The sequence below is a fragment of the Eleutherodactylus coqui genome, chromosome 4 (assembly GCF_035609145.1).
Source record: "Eleutherodactylus coqui strain aEleCoq1 chromosome 4, aEleCoq1.hap1, whole genome shotgun sequence".
Lineage (NCBI taxonomy): Eukaryota > Metazoa > Chordata > Amphibia > Anura > Eleutherodactylidae > Eleutherodactylus > Eleutherodactylus coqui.
In genome coordinates this window covers 275,732,231-275,755,828 of record NC_089840.1, presented here as the reverse complement: position 1 = coordinate 275,755,828, position 23,598 = coordinate 275,732,231, and the positions used below count along the sequence as shown (strand labels likewise).

At 43.9% G+C, this 23,598-nt stretch overlaps 1 protein-coding gene across 4 annotated transcripts in view; it reads right to left on the bottom strand.

The window, feature by feature from the left end:
- Positions 1-23,598, bottom strand: part of LOC136624354 (zinc finger protein 300-like) — a 253,017-nt gene that overhangs the window by 3,284 nt on the left and 226,135 nt on the right. Inside the window, exons 1-3 of one of the 4 annotated variants that reach the window (XM_066598303.1) lie at positions 2,601-3,135; positions 2,454-2,518; positions 706-808 (exon numbers count right to left, since the gene is read on the bottom strand). In XM_066598303.1, the coding sequence (XP_066454400.1) occupies positions 706-808; positions 2,454-2,518; positions 2,601-2,748 (316 nt within the window). In that variant the 5' untranslated portion in view covers positions 2,749-3,135. The other 3 variants (XM_066598305.1, XM_066598308.1, XM_066598307.1) reach the window with 3 other exon arrangements.

Here is a 23,598-nt window from a genome sequence, read left to right as displayed (position 1 = left end):
ATGCAAACTACAGGGCACCCCACAAAAATCGAGCCCTCACACAGTCCTATCAATGGAAAAATGAAAAAAATGCAGGTAAAATCTAGCGTCAGAAAATCATTTTTTCTTAAAATGTATTTAACTTTTAAGCTTTACTACATATTAAAGAACTGTATAAATTTGGTATCGCTGTGGTCCTACTGACCCATAGAATTAAGAAGTATAATCCAAGACAAAATGTAATAAAAAGCAATCAAAAAGTCGTATGTATTCTAAAATAGTACTAACAGAAACTCCAGGACGTCTCGCACAAAATGAGTTCTTGCATAATTATGTTCACGGAAAAACAAAAATGTTATGGCTGTCAGAAGTTTTCAGCACATTATATGGTAGATTAAATAGTGCCATTGAAAAATATGACTCGTCCTGCAAAACATCAAGCCCTCAGATGGCTAAATAATAGAGTTATGATTGTATTATAAAGGGGGAAGAAAAAACAAAAATGGAAAAAAAGGGCCGCGTCCTCAAGAGGTTAATATGGATTTTAAAAAAACTGCTATTGTGTGTGGGACTGATAGTTTTACTCCTAATGTGACTTAAAAGGTCCCCTCATTTTTGTTTGAGCAGCGTATTATGAAAAAAATTCTTAACATTGTTTTTGGCTAAATAAGGCAACATTCAGCAGAAAACCCGACAACACAGACTCTTCTCTACATGTAGTCTCACCTGGGGGGTCATCTGTAGGAATCTCCTCTTTACACGGCTGATCCCCCCTCACATGTGTCTCTGTAGCATCAATAGGGATCAGATCTTCCTCCAGTTTCACCAGCTATGAAATAAATATTGTAAAAGTCATCACACAGTTGGAGAAGTCGTGTGGGAGGTTTTATATGGCCAGAAAAGGTCATTAATTAGTATGAGGAGTCGGAATGACATGACAGCAGTAGTGACCTGGGCCAAATAGCTGCAGGTCTCCTGTATAACTCCAACCTGTTGCTTCTTTATTCCAACCAGAAGTCTCCAGAACTAGAAAAGATGCAGAGATCTAATGTCTGTGGTTGGCTGTAATCCCGCCATCTCCAGCTTTCTCATTACACAATTATATATATATATATATATATAGTGTGTGTGTGTGTGAAAGCCCTTACTCACTCACTGACCAGTTCTCTAACTTCCCGATGTCATACAACCATGAAATTTGGCTCAAGCATTCTTTAGGTCCTATATGGGGAGAGTGGAAGTGGTGGCACATTCTGCAGAGGGACATCGGTACTTGCAGCCTGAGGAGAATCTAATGCTCCTCTATATGTATACATATTTTATTCCTCGATTACTCTAAACTAACCTTGACTTCATTAAATTTTCCGTGCAAACAACATGTAAACACCTGGATCAAATTAAATTGGGCATGGCCAAGCCTATCAGTTAGTATACATATAAAGGGAAAGCCCTCACTGACTAAGTAATTCTCTTACTTCCCGATGTCGCATAAACATGAAATTCGGCATGACCATTCTTTAGGTCCTAAATAGGAAACGTAAAGGAATCACAACTCAAAAATTCAATGCTAAGTGCAAATGTATTTGCACACCTGCGCAATGTACCAAATCTAATTCTCTAACTTTCCGATGTCGTACAATCATGAAATTTGGCAGGAGCATTCTTTAGGTCCTATATCGTAAAAGTATAGGGGTCAAAACTCAAAAACTACAATGCTTATTGCAAAAATACTGGCACCCCTGTGTAATGTACCAAATCTAATTTTCTAACTTTCCGATGTCGTACAAACATGAAATTTGGCAGGAGCATTCTTTAGGTCCTATATAGTAAAAGTATAGGGGTCAAAATTTGAAACTACAATGCTTATTGCAAAAATACTGGCACCCCTGTGTAATGTACCAAATCTAATTCTCTAACTTCATGATGTCGAACAAACAAGAAATTAGGCATGACCATTCTTTAGGTCCTAAATAGAAAAAGTAAAGGGGTCACAACTTGAAAATGCAATGCTAAGTGCAAAAGTATTGGCACCCCTGTGTAATGTAGCAAATCTAATTCTCTAACTTCCTGGTGTCATACAAACATGAACTTTGACAGGAGCATTCTTTAGTTCCTAAATAGGGAAAGTAAAGGGGTCACAAGTCAATTATTCAATGCTAATTGCAAAGGTAAGTGCATCCCTATGTAATGTAGTTTCCTGTTGTCGTACAATCGTAAAATTTGGCGCAAGTATTCTTTAGGTCCTAAATGAGGAGAGTGTGAGGGGTGGCATATTCTGCAGAGGGACATCGTTACACGCAGCCTGAGAAAAATATAATGCTCCTCTATGTGTATACACATTTTATTCCTCAGTTACTCTAAAGTAACCTTGACTTCATAAAATTTTCCGTGCAATATATAATTAGACTGAACACAAGACCTTGTCAGCCATCCTACTGACCAGAGAGATTTCATGAGACCTTCTCTCCATCTACCTGATCATCCTGTGGAAGAGAAGGATAGGGACATCTCTCCGCTGCTGTTCTCTTACTGGTTCTACCTGCAGAAAACACAGACAGCCACTGACTTCATTCTCTACATACCAATAATAAAGGCCGTGTGGATTTAGTCCTGTCTATTACCTGGTAATGGGGGGGACTGGTGGTCCTCCATGATGACGTCCTTGTACAGATCCTGGTGTCCTTCTAAATACTCCCACTCCTCCATGGAGAAATAGACAGTGACGTCCTGACACCTTATAGGAACCTGACAACACAATGATACTGTCATCACCCAGACATGTTATGCCGCCATAGCGTTACTGAATAATGTCCCAGCATTCCCAGCAGCGTCACCTCTCCAGTCAGCAGCTCAATCATCTTGTTGGTGAGTTCTAGGATCTTCTGTTCATCGATCTCCTCCAGTATCAGGGAGTGAGGTGGAGGCCCTGTGATTGGACTAAGGGGTCTTCCCAATCTATCAGATACCGGGGCCTGACAGTCGTCACTAGAAGTCTTCTTCACTACCGTGTAATCCTGTTTATGGGGAGATACATCCATAAATATCCCTGCAGACATTCCCGGAGTCCTTCATGTCTCCAGTTATGTCCAACAATTAGTAAGATTCTCCTCACATCTGTGTTCATCATCTCCGTTGTTCTACTCAGTCACAGGAGCAGAAGAACAAAATGATCAGAGTTTTGGTTCTGTCAGATGACAGACAATAATGACCCCCAACAACCTCCAATTGCCTTATAGTAGATCTGTTGGGTTTCCGTCATTCTACCAGAACAACCGGCTCTATTATTTTCCCGGAATTTATGATGAATCAGCAGTAAATCCTCTGCCGTAGATGTGACCAGAGACTGACATAGATAAGAATGATGGAACGTGACGTCATCCCCAGAATCTCTCACCTCTCCTGTAAGCCGGAAGAGTATCTCTAGGGTGAGGGTGAATATACCCTCCGCCATCTTGTCCCGGTTCCTCTCCATTCTTGTCGGGTCAATCAGGAAAATGATCTGCTATAGAAGATATCAGCTGAGTATCCTGAAAGGGAAGAAGAGAAGACAATGTAACCCCCCCACCTGCAAATCTCTGTATTATAGTTGATTCAAAGACAGCAATGAATATGCATGTTTTTAGACGGGCGATTTTTAGTATGATTTCTCTGCGTTGCGGGATGCACACAAATTGCACATGAAAAGAGCCCATTATTTTACATGGGTTAATTTACATGAGCCATTTTTCTCTTGAACTGATGGCAGAATGTCCTATTTTTGGGTGATACTGCTTATTATTTTCTTTATAACAAAAAAAAAATTGCACCACAATCGCATGCTGTACGGTGTTTATGCGAGTGCACCGTAAATGTTCCGTTTTTCTATTTTACTATTTGAACAACATGCTATTTAACACACGTGAAAATCTCATGTGCAGCGATGCCTTTTTTTTTCACAAAACACACATTGCACCAACATGCAAGAATGCATATTAAAAGTTCAGTATTGGATCAGTCTTGCATGCGCCAATATAAGTGCGGTCTAAAGATACATAAGTACAGACATTTAAAAAGTTGTGCCCGAGATTCTCAGACGTAACAGTGATCAGTCAACACTTGGTCATCCCACCCATGTGCATCCGATGTGCGGGACACTACATAGTGATGTACTATTATCAGCTGAGATTCGGACAAGAACGGGACATGCTGCTATTTTTTTTCTTGGACTATTCATCCGAATAAACAAAAAAGTCTATGTGAATTTACCCCTATCAAATGAATGGATCTGAAAATGAATGAAAAAACGTCGTTGTGCGTGTACCCTAAAGATGATAAACACAATAATGGGATTTTTACCGCAAGATTTATTGACCCGAACTCAGAGGATTATTGGGACCTATGATGCTTTGAATTCTGGTCAGTAAAACCCGTGGTTGGACTGGAACACACGTCCGTATCACAGACGAGGAAATGTGTCCGTAATATCCTCAGCTGAAACTTGCCTTTAAGGGGGGTTGTCACAAAAATTTGTTTTTACCAACTTCTGCACCCCACGTAAAATACAAAATACATTATACTCACCAATCGTCAGCCCCCTGGAATGCAGGTAAATGGCTACCATTGCCCCAGCACTGGCCTGGGGTTGTACGGCTTGGAGAAAGTCGGGTGACTGCTGCAGCCAATCAGAGTCTGCAGCAACACTGTCCCAAACTCCTGGCATCATACCACCCAGAATATTAGCACTGATGCAAGGAGTACAACCTCTGATTGGAAGCAGCAGTAAACTAACTTCCATTCAGGGCTGAGGAGAGGCAAGAATGCTTTATTAATTTAAGGGGGGATCCAGCAGCTAGAATTTTTGTTTTTGTGACAAAATCCCATTAAATATCTAATATGCTACTGTGTTATATCTCTCCATGATGCGCTCCACTGTACATCGCTTCCCTCCTGTCCATGCATAACTCACCCACGCGCTCCGTTCTGCCAACACACTCAGACTAAACACCTCTCTATTTCTAACTTCACATGCTCGCCTCCAAGATTCCTCTACAGCAGCACCGATCCTCTGGAATGCTCTACCCCCCAACATTCGGACAATCCCTGACACACAGAGCTTCTGATGTACCGTAAAGACACACCTCTTCATAGAAGCATACCAATGATCTAGTCCCCCATCCCCACAATATGCCCTCTGTCTATTCCTATGGCTATCCACTTTTGCCCATCATGTACACTTCCTGTCCCAGACCTCCTATATTACCCCTACCCCGTTTGTGTCCGAAAAATACTGTATATCACATATTATCGTCACATTGCTGTGTTCCCCCTTGCTCCACCTCCTCTCCCTGTACCTTTTGTATCAACCCCACCCCCACATGTAACTTTTGTAATTTCTTCATCCCCTAATGGAGTCCCCTCACTACTGAACACTGCGTATAAAGCATTAAATCTAAACCTTACACAGTTGACTTCCCAAGTTCTCTCACATGGGATCACGAGAATTAATAATAAATACAGATCATCTTGGAGCGTCAATGATGAAGGGAAATCAAGATGTGAAAAACAACAGTCTGTATAGAGCCAATAAGATACAGTAGGGATCAACTATTTTTTTTGGGGGGGGTGGGGGGTGGGGGGTTATTTCCACTTTTCAAAAGCTATAACATTATGTTAACATCAACATGGCTATATTAAACAAAAAATATAGTTTAGAACCCAATGTAACTCCCAACATTCCCTATTGAAGAATATTTTGAGCAAAAAGTGGGAAACTCCATGGGGGTATCCTCTCTTAGTTACTAAAATTCCAGAACATCCATCGGTGGTCTTCCGTAGAAACCATAGGCTGCTATTTTGGAACCTTCTCTTCACCATTGCAAACAGAGCGCTCTCCACAGTATTCGATCAGCCATGGGCCCATCATTAAAAGACTCCTTTAAGTGTGGGATACGGGGGTTGTAAGTGTTGCTCTAACATTTATCATAACTGGAAGGAAATTGATACAGGACAATTAAATCAATACCCCTTAGGGACTTTATGAATTGTGGTTTGACCTACATCTACTTGCTGGATTGCCTACTTGCTGAAAACTAGAGCAAACCACTATCGCTGGAATATCCAGATGGGGTTCACGAAGCATGGGGCCTCTAAACATTTTCTCGGCCACCATGATAGTGACCCCACCTACATGCATTTGACACCACTGGAAAAGATTCCTCAAGGGGAATTTTTGACATTAAGGAGAAATTAAATGTTTTCTATTTTCCGGATGAGAACACTTACACCTCAGGCTGCGTCAAATGAGCATTTTGTTTTTTGCGCACCTATGTGCGCAAAAAAATCACATCTGTTAGAACCATTGGTTTCCTATGAAGTGCTCACATTTCCATTTTTTAGAGGCTCAAAATACTCGTACCTACAAAAGATAGGACAGGCGTGCTTTAAATGCGTGACGGTAAACTCCGTGCTGCGCGTAAAGACAGCAGTGACAGGGGATTAGGGGACTTTGTTTGGAGGGCGGATAGAAAAAAAAAAGCATTAAGTTCCTGGGCTATGTTTACATAGTGGAACAAAGAACATAAACTACCACAGGTAACATGTGAAATAATAGATGGAGAGGGGAACTTTCTGTATATGGGTACTAATGCAAAATCTGTTAAGCCCCGCGAGGAGTCCTCTCATCACTGAACACTGTAACAGCACTGTCACAGTGTTCAGTGATGAGGGATCTGCAGCGAGGACACCCCATTGACAGCCACCCCATTGACAGCAGTGGGATGACAGTAACGCCTGCTGCGATTATTCTTTTGGGGGGCTTGAAATATAAGCCCTATCCCGAAAATCATCCCTAGCTGTGAATTCAATGAATCATTGAGCACTGCCTCTGATTGACTGAGCGCTCTGACCAAACAGAGGCACTGCTCAGCTGTCATTCAATGAATGGCTGAGTGCTGCCTCTGATTGGAGGCAGCACTTTATGGAGGCAGAGATTTTTCAATACCTGGCCACCAGAAGGCAGGTGCAGATTTCTAGGGATGGGGAGAAGAGCCAGACATTGCTTCTAGGTGGGTTAATTTATTTATTTTTTTCACAGCTAGGGATTATTTTTAGGGTAGGGCTTATATTTCAAGCTCCCCCCCATCCTGAAAATGAATTGCAGCAGGGGTTGCCTTCATCTCATTGCCTTCTATGGGGCAGCAGCAGCGCCGGTCCCATTGAAAGCAATTGGATGGTATAGCGCTCCTCTGCCAAAGCTGTCACAGCTGTAGCAGGGGATTCTTTCATCCCTGCAAGGAGTTCCATCATCACTGAACACTTTGACAGTGCTGTCACAGTGTTCAGTGATGGGGGGACCTTCATGAAGCAGCTGCGCTTCTACAAGCACAGCTGCTCCACACACTTTTTTGCTCACATGTATAAGAATGCACGGGGCTTCGGTCACGCGCATTTTGTACATCCGTGGAGTGCATTTTTTTTGCGCACATAGGCGCACAAAATTTTGAGGTTTTAAATTTCGGGTTACCTTTTTACGATAAATAACTTCATATTTACTTTATGTTTTGGTTTAATCTATATAATTTGTATTTCAATGTTTTAATAGAAATGTCTTCCTGTTCAAGAGCTTTTCTACCATGGGGTGTAATAACCAACATCTTGCATTTTGAGCTAATGTCAAAATGATTAATATTCAAACTTTAAGCAGACCACACATTTTAATTTATACATTTCTTACTATTATTCATTATTTTAAATTTCAACAACCCATTTTTAAACAACCCAAACGGCGCTAATCTCGTTACCCCCCTGGGCGGTCTGTGTGAATCTCTGGTTCAACCCCTCCTGTTTCCATCACATATGTCGCCCATATAATCTTCACCATACTCATTTATCTATTTAGTTACTCAGTTTATACATTACAGTGTATTCTCATCATAATCCCACCTACAATCCAGTAACATGCTATTGAAAAAAAACAAAAAACTTAACTGTTTATATATTTTTATGTCCCTCTATGTATTTATGGTGAATTAAGTCCTACTTCTTTACTCATATTATGATTTTTTAATTTAGTCTTATAATTTTCATATGGGCAATGTAACACTGTTGATCCACCAACCATTTCCAGTTGCTGGGCAACAAGAACGTGCGCTCCAGCGACGCAGATAGCGGCACTCTTTTGGCATTTGCACGCCCAAATGGTGGAAAACCATGTGCCAAAATGGTCATTTTGGCGGGACAATTTGACTGCTCTTCTGAGCTTCTGGCCAATCGAGTGCAATTTTTGTGCTCCAGGCAATGTGATTGAGCATCACTACCTTCTGAGTTTAGCCATGCCCAAATTGTCAGGAATTACACACCCAGTTGAGCATTTTGGAGGTAGATTGCAAACACACTAATCAGTAGACAAGAGACCATGTACTTTATAAATTGAGTGTCCTTCTCCTTTACGCTTGATAAAAAGAGAACCTCCTTCGAAATGTGTTGCAAGACTTTTATTTCTGTATGTATATTCTAGCAATAAAATAGTATCCAATTTGGGATCATGGGCCTTATCCTCTCCAGTGACTATTTTAAAGCACAAGTGGGGGTGTTCTTAATCTTGGATCCCCCCCCCCAAAAAAAAACATAAGTGCCATTGTTTTTCTCTGCATGCTACCTTCTTTTGGACATAAGTCATCTACGCAACCTCTAGAGTGCTAGAACTTTTTCTTTTTTAATTTTGTTTGTTTCCAAACTTTCCAAAGTAGCACTACATGGTCGATAATCTCCTGCCGCCTCCCTGGTGTCTACACAATGAGAAGCTGGGACCCCCAAAACTCCAACTGCAGAGCCGGACAGGGGACATGGAAGTAATCTGTGCCTACATGACCTGCGATGATGACACTATCATCTGATCAGTCACCTGTTTGGGAGGAGAAAAGGGATCACATGACCCGGTCTCTACGCTCAGTGTATGCAGGTCTCTGCGTAGACATCTGGTCATGTGATCAAGCTTGAAAAAGACGGTGGAGGTCAAAACGAAGCTGCTTGTCTTTTCGTTATGGGAGAATATGCTGCAGAGTATTTGTTTTCCTCTTGGATTAATTACCCTCGTTTAAGAAACATTTTTTTTTATATCTAATCTGTCTCCCCCCTTTCAGTTTCATCCCATTGCTTCTAGTCTTTCCTTGTGCAGATAAGAATAGGGCTGATCCCTCTGCATGGTGACAGCCCTTCAGATATTTGTAGACAGCTATTAAGTCTCCTCTCAGCCTTCTTTTTTGCAAGCTAAATACTCCCGAGTCCTTTAACCATTCCTCATAGGACATGATTTGCAGACCGCTCACCATCTTGGTGACTTCTCTGAATTTGCTCCAGTTTGTCTATGTCTTTTTAAATTTGTGGTGCCAAAAACTGGACACAGTATTCCAGATGAGGTCTAAATAAGTAGAGGGGATAATTACCTCATGTGATCTAGACTCTATGCTTCTCTTAATACATCCCAGAATTGTGTTTGCCTTTTTGGCTGCTGCATCACATTGTTGACTCATGTTCAATCTATGATCTATTAGTATACCCAAGTCTTTTTCACATGTGCTGTTGCTTAGCCCAATTCCTCCCATTCTGTATGTTTTTTTTACATGTTTCTTGCTCAGATGTAGGACTTTGCATTTCTCCCTGTTAAATACCATTCTGTAAGTCGCCGCCCGCTGTTAAAGTTTGTCCAGATCTTTTTGAATCCTCTCTTCTCCAATGTTAAGCCATTGTTCCTGCCTTTGTGTCGTTTGAAAACTCAATATGTTTTTCCCTCAATTCCCTTATCTAAATCATTAATAAAATGTTGAACGCTGGGCCTAGGACACAGTCTTGTGATACCCGACTCAAAACATTCTTCCACTTGAACGCGTAGGCATTTATGACTTCTCTTTGAGTGGAATCATGTAGGCCGTTCTGAATCCACCTAACAGTTGCCTTGTCAATCCCATATTTGGTCATTTTTTCAATAAGTATAGTATGAGATACTTTGTCAAATGCTTTACTAAAGTCAAGATATACTATATCCACCGCATTTCTCTGATCAACTCAGTCGGTGATTCTGTCATAGAAAGATATTAGATTTGACTGACATGACTTGTTTATTACAAACCCATGCTGGCTCTGGTTAATTAATCCATTCTCATCCAAGTACTTGCATACATGCTGTTTAACAATTTGTACAATAATCTTTCCCATACGAGATGGAGGGGCGGAACTGTATGTGTAGGAGTTAATCATGCAGCATAAATGACATGATAACTTTTTAACTTGATAACATATATATTTATGTCCCTGGAGGGAAATTGGACCAGTGAGGCTATGATCGCTCTGATAATACACTGCTGTACTGCAATGCATCATAGCTTATCCTAGTGATCACAGACCCGGACGCTATTGACGCATTTATTTGCCATGGCAACCCATTGTCCCTCCACATTTACATGGTTCTCCCTTTCTGAAGCTTTTAGAAGCTGCTGTCTGTCAACACAAGCCATCCTCTCCATGGCAAAAAATGAGAGGGTCCTGCAGCCACTCGTTGCAACTGACTATTGTATTTTTCCAAAATAATTGCCAATCTCATTCCCAGTGATAGCAATAGCTACTTCATCACTTGTTGACGCATTAAAACATCCTTTATGTTGACCAGAAGGTATTTTGTCCGCCCGAATAACTACCTTAAATGCATCACAGGGCATTCGCTGTAGCGCTGATATAAAACTATGAACATAGCTGTTATTCTCGTGCAGCATTCGCTGCAGTGATAAGGCAATATCTTCTCTAGTGGCTGGGATGTTCTTGCAGCATTGTTCGGCTTGCTGCTGTTCGTCCCCCATAAAGTAGGTCTGCAGGAACTTGTGTTTCTCATTTGATTCAAGTAGTAGTGAACCAACATGTTGATAAATTTGCAATTCGACTTTAAAATGTTGACCGAAATCTGCCGTTGCTCAATTCCTTTGTCAGGCCAAATCATGTCATTTGAAAACATAAGTTGTACTTTCTCATATTTTCCAGGAAATGTTTAGATCCTGGAAGATGATCCTGATATAAAAGTCTGTAGTGGTCTACAAAGTGTTCTAAGCGTTGATAGTAAAACTTTTCCACCATGGCAACATAGTCCAGGGGTCTCCTGGGGCCACTTTAGAGCATTGCAATATAAACATGGTTTGTTCATTCTGCCAATAGAAAGCTGAGGGTGACACTCGTAGTTATTGTTTGCATTGTATTTAAAAGTTCCCCCCCTCCAAGAATTTCCAAGCTGTTCTTCTCAAAATTGAATGTCTCTCTCGGTCTGAAGAATGTCGGGCATGCTTTGCTTCATTAGTTTCTACAATACGAGTGGCTACTTGTCGCTTGCGCTGATTCTGGAGTCGGCCGTTCCTTTGCTCCAGCATCTGAGCTAGTTGAGCAGCGGCTTATCAAGTGTGTTGATTCTCGAGTTGGGCATTAGTTTGCGCCAGCACTGCAGCTACTCAAGCAACTACTACTTTAGGTGTGGCTGTTGTCCTTCTGGCTCTACCTTCTCTTGTCTTCCCCTTGCTGTTGGGGTCCCCCAGTGCTCAGTATTGTCCGTCTACACAGCCCCTAATGGGCAAACCATCAGAAGATTTGGCTACCAGTACCTCCGCCTGTGACATCACAGCAACATTCCTCTGTCTGTCCGTTGTCTCTAATACTTTGTCCTCTCAACCTAAGGCTTCTTTCACAGGAGCACATATGGGCCGGCCGTTTCCATAGCAAGCCGATATACGCTACGTTGGGAGTGAAAAGTCTAATGAATGGGTACACAAATCAAAGGTTTGTGCACCCAATCATATGGCCTGGTGAGGCCGTTGCAAATGTGCCGAGCTCACCAGGCCATCGCCCATTTCCCCTCCCTCCCCATTGCAGGCTCACCTCTTGTTTCTCCCCGCTCGTTCTGTGCAATGGGAGGGACAGTGGCGGATCTAAGCTCTGGCCCACCCCGCCCCCTCCCATTGATGGCTATGTACAAGGGGCGTGGAGAGGGCGGACACTTAGCTCCACCCCACCCCCTCCTATTGCACAGAACAAGCGGGGAGGAACTAGAGTTGAGCCTGCACAGGTGGGGAGGAGAACGGAGGGAGGAAGTTTAGCAGCCACGCTGCTAAACTCCCTCCCACCTACGGTCGCTGCCATCAGCTGACAAAGGAGCCCATGCAGCGGCCAACATATTCCACCCCAAAAGATAGTTCCAGGACTATCTTTTGGGCTCGACGTAAAAACGCCAGTGCTATATTGGCTTGGCCGGGCGTTTTTACTTCTCAGAAATACTCCCATGTGATCTAATGCACTGGAATCCAATGCATCAGATCACAGCGCATATCGGTTGGCCATGAAAACGGACGGCCAATATGCGCTTATGTGAAAGACGCCTAAAACTGAACCTCTCAACAAACTGACCTACTGGTGTCTCCGCCTTCTGCTAACCAACCTCGTCCTAATGTCTCAATCTCAGTGTGTGGCACCATAGCTCCCCACATGCCTGCTGTCTTGGGGTTATATTCCGACTTGATCTCGGCTTTACCCGCTATAACAAATCTTTGGTCTGAGCGTGTCACCTGCACCTCAAGAACATCACAAGAATTGGCCCTCTTCTCACCATGCACATGCTAAAAACGCTCACTGTTGCCCTCATCCACTCCCAGCTCGATTATTGCAACTCATTGCTGATCGGCCTCCCCTGCACCAGACTCTCCCCTATCCGATCCATCCTAAATGCGGCAGCCAGGCTCATCTTCCTGTCCAGCCGCTAATCTGACGCCTCTGGCCTGTGCCGGTCACTGCACTGGCTGCCTGTCAAATATAGAATTCAATTCAAACTCACTACCTTCATCCACAAAGCCCTCCACAGCGCAGCGCCCCCTATATTGTCTCCCTCATCTCAATCCACCATCCAGTCCATGCCGTCCGCTCCACTAATGAAATCAGATTGAGTGCACCTTTAACCCAAACCTCTATCTCCTGCCTCCAAGACTTCTCCAGAGCAGCACCAGTCCTCTGGAACGCACTACCAAAGCAATCCCAGACACACAAAACGTCATGCATGCTCTAAAAACGCACCTCTTCAGGGGGGCATACCGCATACCCTAAACAAACCCCTCTGTACCCCCCTGATAACAGACTCCCTGACCTACTGACTGCAATCCCTAGCTGTAACCAACCGCCCCCTGCAGTCACTATACGGCCTGACCATTGTCTATGTGTATATTGTGAGCGGAATAAAAAGTTCCATGCTATTATTATTATATATATATATGCATGTTTTTCTATTTTTGACGGATTAAACGAATATAAAATATATACTCCAATATACTAGTATATATACACACATATAGCTATATACTCAATAGTAGGTTCCTTAACTCAGGAAGTAGATATAAGGGTTAATCAGCTTATGTAGCAGCAGCATCACCGGGGGTCCAATTGAAAACACATGACACAGGAATGTCTTTGTCCTTGACAAACAGAGAGGAGAAACAGGATGTTCTTCTCATGAGGCTAAATCCAAGAATGAACTGAGCGCGCTCACCGAAGCTCCTCCCAGATGGATGACATCATAATCTACCTCACGAATAACTTCCGGAGAAATGGACCTATCAGCACAAGAGATTTTGAACTGAATTTGAATAACTGATTTCCTTTGTTAGAAAGCAATAAATACCCCTGCTTTGGCAAGAGGCCGGGGGAGATCGCTGATGGATACATAGCACACACACGTCTGATGGATACATAGCACACACACGTGTCCTGGTGTTTCTTTTGTATGAGCTCATACTCAATCTTACATCTCCAATTTGGTTACCCAAAAACATATAAGTAGCGAAATTTCGCTAACAATAGTATCCCTCACTCCCCCCCCCCCCCATACCATGCAGATCTAAAGCCCCTCTACCTTCTGTATCCCCCCATTACTTGTAGTATGTAAGCTCCTTGGAGCCCCTCACCCCTACTGTCTCCATCAGCTGATTACTATGTAACCGTGGTTTTAGTATCCTTGTCTTTGGTATCTGTACTGCTCTGTTTTCGGACTAAGTTGGAGTTATATAAAGATTATTATTATTACCTGCAGCCGGACAGGAGCCGTGGGGTTGTGCTGTGCTTACAGGACCTGTGATGATGTCATCGTCATGTGATCAGTGTGTGGGAGGAGACAAGGGGTGCAAACAGAAGAGAAGAATTTGTGGCAGCAAGCAGCGATGCAGTAAAAACTTCTTCCTTTATTACTCCTTACACATACGACGTTTCGATCAACACAGTGATCTTTGTCAAGTATACATACACCATTAGTTACAGACTTTTTATAGTGCAACACCAATTAAAACCACAAGAAACAGCTGAACAGTACCTAATCCGCATGTGCTCACGTCCTCCACGGCTCACAATGCTTCCGGTTTATCTTCTGTGTAAGTGCACCTGTGCATAATTAGTCTGCTATCACGAGACTACGGAGGGCAGAGGGAATTGTGAAAGACCAAGTGTGCTTGCATCTAGAGTCCTCCGTCAACACTGATAAAGTAATTAAGTTCCGTTTAGTGCTGGGAACTCCAGAGATCAAATGCGCATATGCTAATGATTCTGTTGATACAAGTAGTCATAGCAACCCTGCCAGGTCACGGAACACCAGTATAGAGTGACTCACCACACTTTATGTATATACCATGCTAATTGTAAGCAAGCTTACAAGGAGAGCTTGCTAGGATCCATTAAATAGATATATAGCATATATTAATTGCACAGTAATGTATACATACGATAGTGGTGATAAATGGGCTTAATAAACCTAGTAGTAATTTTAATAATAACCTTTTACTCCAAGGATTTGGAAAGTAAAAAATATGACATAATATACAACCCAATCTTAAAAAGGATCGTCATAAATCAATCGTCAATGATCTGCCCAATCACACACTTATCGTTCTTTGCAGTGCATATCTTCAACAGAAAACCATAGGTCCAATACTTAGGATATAATCTCCCCAACAATTATAACCCATAGTAATAGTACATACACAACCACCTCATGCAGTAATATTTATTTATGACCCATACTGGGCACACATGAATGCACCAGAAGAGAAAGGCTTTTTGAAGAAAATAATATAAATGGAAGCAGAACAACAAATAATGGAGCAATCAGGCCTAGCATATGTGGGAGAAACTATTACTATGGGTTATAATTGTTGGGGAGATTATATCCTAAGTATTGGACCTATGGTTTTCTGTTGAAGATATGCACTGCAAAGAACGATAAGTGTGTGATTGGGCAGATCATTGACGATTGATTTATGACGATCCTTTTTAAGATTGGGTTGTATATTATGTCATATTTTTTACTTTCCAAATCCTTGGAGTAAAAGGTTATTATTAAAATTACTACTAGGTTTATTAAGCCCATTTATCACCACTATCGTATGTATACATTACTGTGCAATTAATATATGCTATATATCTATTTAATGGATCCTAGCAAGCTCTCCTTGTAAGCTTGCTTACAATTAGCATGGTATATACATAAAGTGTGGTGAGTCACTCTATACTGGTGTTCCGTGACCTGGCAGGGTTGCTATGACTACTTGTATCAACAGAATCTTTAGCACACGCGCATTTGATCTCTGTAGTTCCCAGCCCTAAACGGAACTTAACACTGTTGTTCCGTGATCTAGCAGGGTTGCTATGACTACTTGTATCAACAGAATCATTAGCATATGCGCATTTGATCTCTGGAGTTCCCAGCACTAAACGGAACTTAATTACTTTATCAGTGTTGACGGAGGACTCTAGATGCAAGCACACTTGGTCTTTCACAATTCCCTCTGCTCTCCGTAGTCTCGTGATAGCAGACTAATTATGCACAGGTGCACTTACACAGAAGATAAACCGGAAGCATTGTGAGCCGTGGAGGACGTGAGCACATGCGGATTAGGTACTGTTCAGCTGTTTCTTGTGGTTTTAATTGGTGTTGCACTATAAAAAGTCTGTAACTAATGGTGTATGTATACTTGACAAAGATCACTGTGTTGATCGAAACGTCGTATGTGTATGGAGTAATAAAGGAAGAAGTTTTTACTGCATCGCTGCTTGCTGCCACAAATTCTTCTCTTCTGTTTGCACTACTTTGGGGTCTCAGGATCCAGATCCCTTCTGTGGCGTGCACAAGGTTGGTCCCACCCTGTGGGTTGAGTGGAGTAGTGCTGCCCAGAATTGTATTATATGGAGGAGACAAGGGGTCACATGACCAGGTCTCTCCGCTCAGTGGATGCAGGACTCTGCTGTGTGACCTGCAGGTTATCTGTCCCATCAGGATGTATTCAGACAGTGGATGGAGCAGAGCCGAGCGTGTGTGAGACGGAGGATTCGAGCCGAGCGTGTGCGAGACGGAGGATTCGAGCCGAGCGTGTGCGAGACGGAGGAGCGGAGCCGAGCGTGTGCGAGACGGAGGAGCGGAGCCGAGCGTGTGCGAGACGGAGGAGCGGAGCCGAGCGTGTGCGAGACGGAGGAGCGGAGCCGAGCGTGTGCGAGAGGGAGGAGCGGAGCCGAGCGTGTGCGAGAGGGAGGAGCGGAGCCGAGCGTGTGCGAGAGGGAGGAGCGGAGCCGAGCGTGTGCGAGAGGGAGGAGCGGAGCCGAGCGTGTGCGAGAGGGAGGAGCGGAGCCGAGCGTGTGCGAGAGGGAGGAGCGGAGCCGAGCGTGTGCGAGACGGAGGAGCGGAGCTGAGCGTGTGTGTGAGGGATACTATACACATGGACAATGGTCAGACATAAGCCGTATAGTGGCCGAATCAATATGACTGCAGGGGGCGGTTAATTACAGCTAGGGATTGCAGTCAGTAGGTCAGGGAGCATGTTATCAGGCGAGTACAAAGGGGTTTGGTTTAGGGAATATGGTATGCCCCCCTGTAGAGGTGCGTTTTTAGAGCACGCCTGAAATTATGTATCAGAGTTGGCACAGATAGTTTTGGGTAGCGCCTTCCAGAGGACCGCTGCTGCTCTGCAGAAGTCTTGGAGGCAAGAATTAAAGGTTCAAATTAAAGGGGAGCTTAATCTGATCTTGTTAGCGGAGTGCAGCGCTGTGGCTGGGTGGTGAATTGAGATGAGGGAGGCAATGTAGGGCAGCGCGGTGCTGTGGAGAGCTTTGTGGATGAGGGTATCGGTGTCAGATTAGGGGCTGGACAGGAAGATGAGCCTGGCTGCCGTATTTAGGATGGATCGGAGAGGGGAGAGTCTGGCGCAGGGGAGGCCAATCACCAGCGATAATCGAGCCGAGAGTGGATGAGGGCAACAGTGAGCGGTTTTAGCGTGTGCACGGTGAGAAAGCGATGGATATATGTGTGTAATGTCCATGTATGGCGCTATATATGTGTGATCTACTATATATAGGTGTATGCCTCATTGCTGTGAATATTAATAGTTCTTTTTTAAAGTGTCATTGACTCCATAAACAGGAACCCCAGAGTCATCTTTAGAAAGAACAAAACCATAGAAAATATCGTAGCCCCTTCTCATCCGGCGACTAAAAGAACTAAAAATGAAAAGACCAATCTATTTAAGACCTACAGCCTAGGAGCATACAGATGTGGCAAGAAGTGGGGATGCTGTCAACATATAATGCACGGAAGAAAGGAGATTAATAGGGGAGAGAAAGGAGAATCAATTAAAGTAAAATGTAAACTAAATTGTGAAGCTAAATTAGTTATCTATCTGTTAGAATTTACTTGTGGCATAAAATATGTGGGGAGAACAAAAAATGCTTTGAGAACACACATTGCGAAACACAGGTTTGATATAAAAAATACATTTCTGAAACATAGTGAATCCCGACACTTTGCAGAAACCCATGGCTGTCACCCACTACAACATATCCCATCCAAATCATTAACCAGCTACGAAGGAAGGAAATGTTCTGGAGTCACCAGTTAAAGACATTGGCCGCACACAGGCTAAATGAAACTCTGGAAAAAGTATTAGAAGAAGAAGAATAAAGACACAACTCTGTATATGAAGTAAAACTAAAATTTGTACATTAGAGAAGAAGCGTTGTTAGCTACTTGTCTGTATAATAAAAGTAATCTATTGCATTTTTTAAATTCATGTTCTTAAGAAATGATTTTAATAGAAGAAAATTGTAGAATGTATGTATTATAATGTTTTAGTATGATGTTTCCTCAGATGAAATTATTTTATTTGAATTCCTATGTATTCCTATGTTTTGTTTATATATATATATATATATATATATATATATATATATATACATATATATAGTAACAATGTTCTCCAGGGGGTGGGGGCAGTAATGACACACTAGACTCAAAAGTGCATAAAAACTTTCTTCAGTCTTTATTTTTATAGTATGCTCCAGGCAACAAAACAGCAACACAAAAGTCCATGCAGTAGAACAGATGAAAATGCTGCACCACGCAGGGTGCTCAGAGGGTTTCCTCCTCAGGCTGTCAAGCACTGACTCCTTGGGAGCTGCAGCCTGTTATGCCCCAGTAATGGGGTCAGTGCCTACAGCTGAGCTTCCTAAGGACTAGGGTGAAGTTGTGAACTGGACCGCCACCCTGTCCAGACTAAGAGCCTGGGAGGGAGATATACTCCATCCACAACATCACCCTTTAACTGCCTACAATATATATATATACCAGATCATTGGACATTGTATAAGGTGTTTTTATACAGATTTTAATTACCTCGCAGAACCGATGTGGTTAGTACAATGACGCCCATATGTTTAACAACTGGGACGCTCGTTACGTTTCAATAATTTTATGAATGAGAGAGGAGGGTGGAATGCACGTTGTGCTTTACAGCATTGATCACTTGATCGACGCTGACCCAAAGCAAAAGACCTTCCCACAAAGTGACATCATAGTCACCACACCAGCATCTGTCTTTTTAAGATTGTGTAAATGTTCCTCTCTGTCTGTTGGGTTGGAGCAGATCCGGTTGTATTTGATGGCCTGCTTATAGATGATGGACTTTTTGTTGTGCTTAGGATGGAAACTGTCTCATCTGAGGTATGTGGGCCCATTAATCGGTTTCCGGTATAGGGATGTCTGTATAAAGTTGTTCAAAATTTTTATGGTGGTGTCCAAAAAGTTGATTTCTGTATATGAGTAGCTTAATCTCAGGTTTATGGTGGTATGAAATGCATTGAATCTCTCATGAAATGGTATTAGTTCTTGTTCGGTGTTGGTCCAGATGATTATGATGTCATCAATGTACCGGAAGTAGGCCAATGGTTTGTTGGGGCAGGAGGCCAAAATGTCACTCTTCAGTTTTGCCATGAAAAGGTTGGCATATTGTGGTGCCATTTTACTGGCCCTGGCGGTCCCAGTGGGTTGCAGAAATATCTCTTTGTCAAATGAGAAATAATTGTGTGTGAATATGAATCTTGTGAGTTGTTACACTGACTCAGAGGTAACCCCATTGGCCTCAAGGTGTGCTTGGCAGGCAGGCAGTCCATTTTTGTCTGGGATATTGGAATATAAGGACACCAAATCTATAGTGGCCAGGATGGCACCCTCTGGGAGCGGACTTATGGTTGACAGTTTGTTCAGTAGGTCCATGGTGTTCTGAAAGTAAATGAGAGTGGAGGGAGAGACGGGGAATACAATAATATCTCTTTATAGAAAACCCAATTCAGGTAATACCATATTACGTGCCAATAGTTGCCATCCCATGCATACGATGGAAGCAATACCAGTGGGGGAGCTAGCGAGAGCCAAACTTTTCTGCACTAAGAGAAAAGATTACACACAGTCTCAGAAAGTGAAATATGTGAAAGATTGGAGGAAAGAGGGTACAAAAATGGATGCTGGAAAGGTCAAGGAAAAGGGTCCAATCGGTGGATAGAACCGATCTGTTAAGGGACAAGCAGAATAATAAACAATTGCAGATTCATAGACTAGTTCAGTTAAATTAAAAAATATATTTTTTGCATACCTTCCCATCTTAAAACAGGATATGACATTAAAATCTATTTTGGAAGGGGGTGTACAACGTGTGCCAGGGCGTAACAGAAATCTAGCAAATAAACTATCACATAGTCATTTAGAAAAGACCAGTCGTTCACGATGCTTGCTGTCGCAAAACGGCTTCTTCTGATGTTGGGGAGTCAGGTGCGGAGCATGTAAGTTTGCCATCAAAACAAAATGCAATTTTGGAACAGATAGAAAAACGGAATATAAAATTAATTCTTTAATTAACTCTGATACTATTTATGTTGCGCCAAAGTTTATGCAGGCTGTACCACGAAGAAATAAAAAACCAGGATCATGGAACATTGTAGAGATATCAATAATAAAAATAACAGTTCTGTGTAGTCAAACACCTTTTGGTTTGCCATAATGGTAATCTTGATTCAATCATGTTCTAAAGCATAGAAGCAGTGACAGGGATAAACAGAGGAGGCAATATGAAGAAGAAAGTTCTAAAAAGAGAGGCATTCTGAATCCTCAAATTAGACAAAAGGTATCCTACAGGAATGGACTATAGAACTGATCTATTGCATATGTATATTAAAGAAGTAAAGGGAAGTAGAAGGAAAGGGCAAAGAAAAGGAAGGAGAAAGAAATGAAGGAGAAGGAAGAAAAAGGGAGAGGGGAAGAAAGGAAAGGAATATATATATTGTTTTTGCTGTCTTTTTGTTGTGTTTTTGCAGTGATATTATGATCTCATTTTCTGCTTATGGAGGTAGGATGCTGTGGACTAGCCTATTACACCGATGATGTCTTATATTGTTCCAAATAAGTTGAATAATAGAGATGAGCGAGCACCAAAATGCTTTCTGCGATGCTCGAGGGTTCGTTTCGAGTAACAAACCCCAATGAAGTCAATGGGCGACTCGAGCATTTTTGTATATCGCCGATGCTCGCTAAGGTTTTCATTTATGCAAGGCACACCTTAGCTAAGCACCACACTACCTCCAACCAAGCGCAAGCACAGCCTGCGGGACACACCGCTGCCTCTTCTCTTGAGTTACATGCTGCCCAACCCCCCCGCACGACCCTGCGTCCGCAGCGCACACAAAAGTGTCCCTGCGCAGCCTTCAGCTGCCCTCATGCCACACGCTGGCTGCATAGCCACACCACCCTCATGTCTATTTATAAGTGCGTCTGCCATGAGGAGGAACCGGAGGCACACACTGCAGAGGGTTGGCAGGGCCAGGCAGCGACCCTCTTTAAAAAGGGCGAGGGATAGCCCACAATGCTGTTGAGAATCAATGAGAAATTGACGTTTGATCTTCATTCCAATCTTGTGCCACCTCCGTCAGGAGCTGCAAACGTGGGTATGAGTTAAATAGCTATGGGAACTCTATATGCCCACACAGTATTCATTCTGTCTAGGTGTCGCATAGCTCAATTGACACCGCAAGGGGAAAGCCATCTGCACTCTGCCTCCCACCCAAGTCAGTCAGTGTCTTTGTGCAAGACAGGTCAAACACTGCGATAGGAACTAAGTGTGCACTAACAGCATAGGTGGGTCCTAGGCAACCCAAGACATGAACAATAAATAAATCAGAGCGGCCAAACGAGGCAGACTTGCACCGCGCCGACAACATAGGCCTTGGCCCACAGCTTCAGCAATCTTAGGCATGAAGCGGACTTCGATGCTAGTTCATCTGCAACGGGCTCATTAAATCAGTTAGCTTTCCTTTCACCGCTCCAATGACTGGATTAGCAGGAAAAAGCTCCACAGCCCCAACCTGGTGTACTTGCACTTCCCCCGGGACATATACCTCAGCCCATATCCTCAGCAAACGCGGGCATGAAGCGGACTTCGATGCTAGTTCATCTGCGACGGGCTCAGTAAATCAGTTACCTTTCCTTTCACCGCTCCAATGACTGGATTAGCCAGGAAAAAGTTGCACAGCCCCAACCTGGCGCAGTTGCAGTTCCCCCCCCCCCCGGACATAGGCTTCGGCCAACCGCTTCAGCAATTGTAGGGAGAAAGTGGACTTTCACAGCACCCAGGACATGGGCCTCTGCACAAACCCTCAGCAATCGCAGGCCTAGAACGGACTCCACTGTTTGTCCCAATGCAGTGCCCCAGATAGCTGAGCTAACGTGAGATAAAGTACAGGTTGGCTTAGGCCCACACTGCATGCCCTAGTCAGTCTGGCCCTTTTTCATAGTCACAGGTAGGTACAACTCCGCTATGGGAAGTCTGTGTGCACCCACAGCATGGGTGGCTACCTGGAACCCACCGACGGTACATAAATCCCATTGCAGTGCCCCCGATAGCTGACCTAATGTGAGATCAAATACAAGTTGGCTTCGGCCCACACTGCATGCCCGAGTCAGACTGGGTTTTTTTAATAGTCACAGGCAGGTACAAGTCCGCTATGGGAAGTCTGTGTGCACCCACAGCATGGGTGGGTCCCAGGAAGCCACCAACAGTACATAAATAAATCCCATTGCAGTGCCCCGGATAGCTAAGCTAACGTGAGATCAAATGCAGGTTGGCTTTGGCCCACACTGCATGCCCGAGTCAGACTGGCCTTTTTTCATAGTCACAGGCAGGTACAACTCCGCTCTGGGAAGTCTGTGTGCACCCACAGCATGGGTCACCATATGCCATGGCAACCCACTCGCCCTCCACGTTTACATGATTCTCCCATGGGGGACTTTCAAATGCCGCGATCAACATTGATTGTGTCATGTAAGGAGTTAACTGCTGGCATTGATGTTCTCACCGATCCTGCCTGCTGCAGCGGGAGGCCAGCTGGATGAGAACATCACCCAGGGTGTACATGTAAGCCCCGGAGCAAGAAGGGGCTAACCAGGGGGATTTATGATGCTATAGAGGCCTTGTATCATCTCCTATGTACATCCCAGACTCCCCAGAGGAGCGTTACATAGCCGCTAATCTCCTGCACCTACCCGGGGTCTCCACAAGGGGAAGCTGTGACCCCCACATACCTCCACCTGCAGCCGGACAGGAGCCCTGGGGTTGTTCTGTGCTTACAGGACCTGTGATGATGTCACCATCATGTGATCAGTGTGTGGGAGAAGACAAGGGGTCACATGACCAGGTCTCTCCGCTCAGTGGATGCAGGACTCTGCTGTGTTAGGATGTATTCAGAGAGTGGATGGAGCAGAGCCGAGCGTGTGTGAGCCGAATGAGTTGCGCCAAGTGAGTGTAAGTCACGGGTGTAGAGCTGAGAGTGTGCGAGACGGAGGAGCGGAGCCGAGTGTGTGAGAGATGGAAGAGCGGAGCCGAGTGTGTGGGAGACGGAAGAGCGGAGCCGAGTGTGTGTGAGATGCAGGAGCAAAGCCAAGTGAGTGTGTGACAGGGGATCGGAGCCGAGAGAGTGTGTAACAGGGGAGCGGAGCCGAGCGAGTGCGAGACGGAGGAGTGGAGCCGCGCGCGTGGGCGACGGAGGAGCGGAGCCGCGCGCGTGGGCGACGGAGGAGAGGAGCCGCGCGCGTGGGCGACGGAGGAGCGGAGCCGAGCGTGTGTGTAATGTACATGTGGGGGACTATATATGTGTGTATAATGTATATACTGCGGCTTGTTGGCCAAAACGGTGTTTCGGTACGTTAGCCACGATCTGAAGGCTGACTGGTCGCTCGGCTCCTATGCAGGTTGCTGCTGACACTCTGTG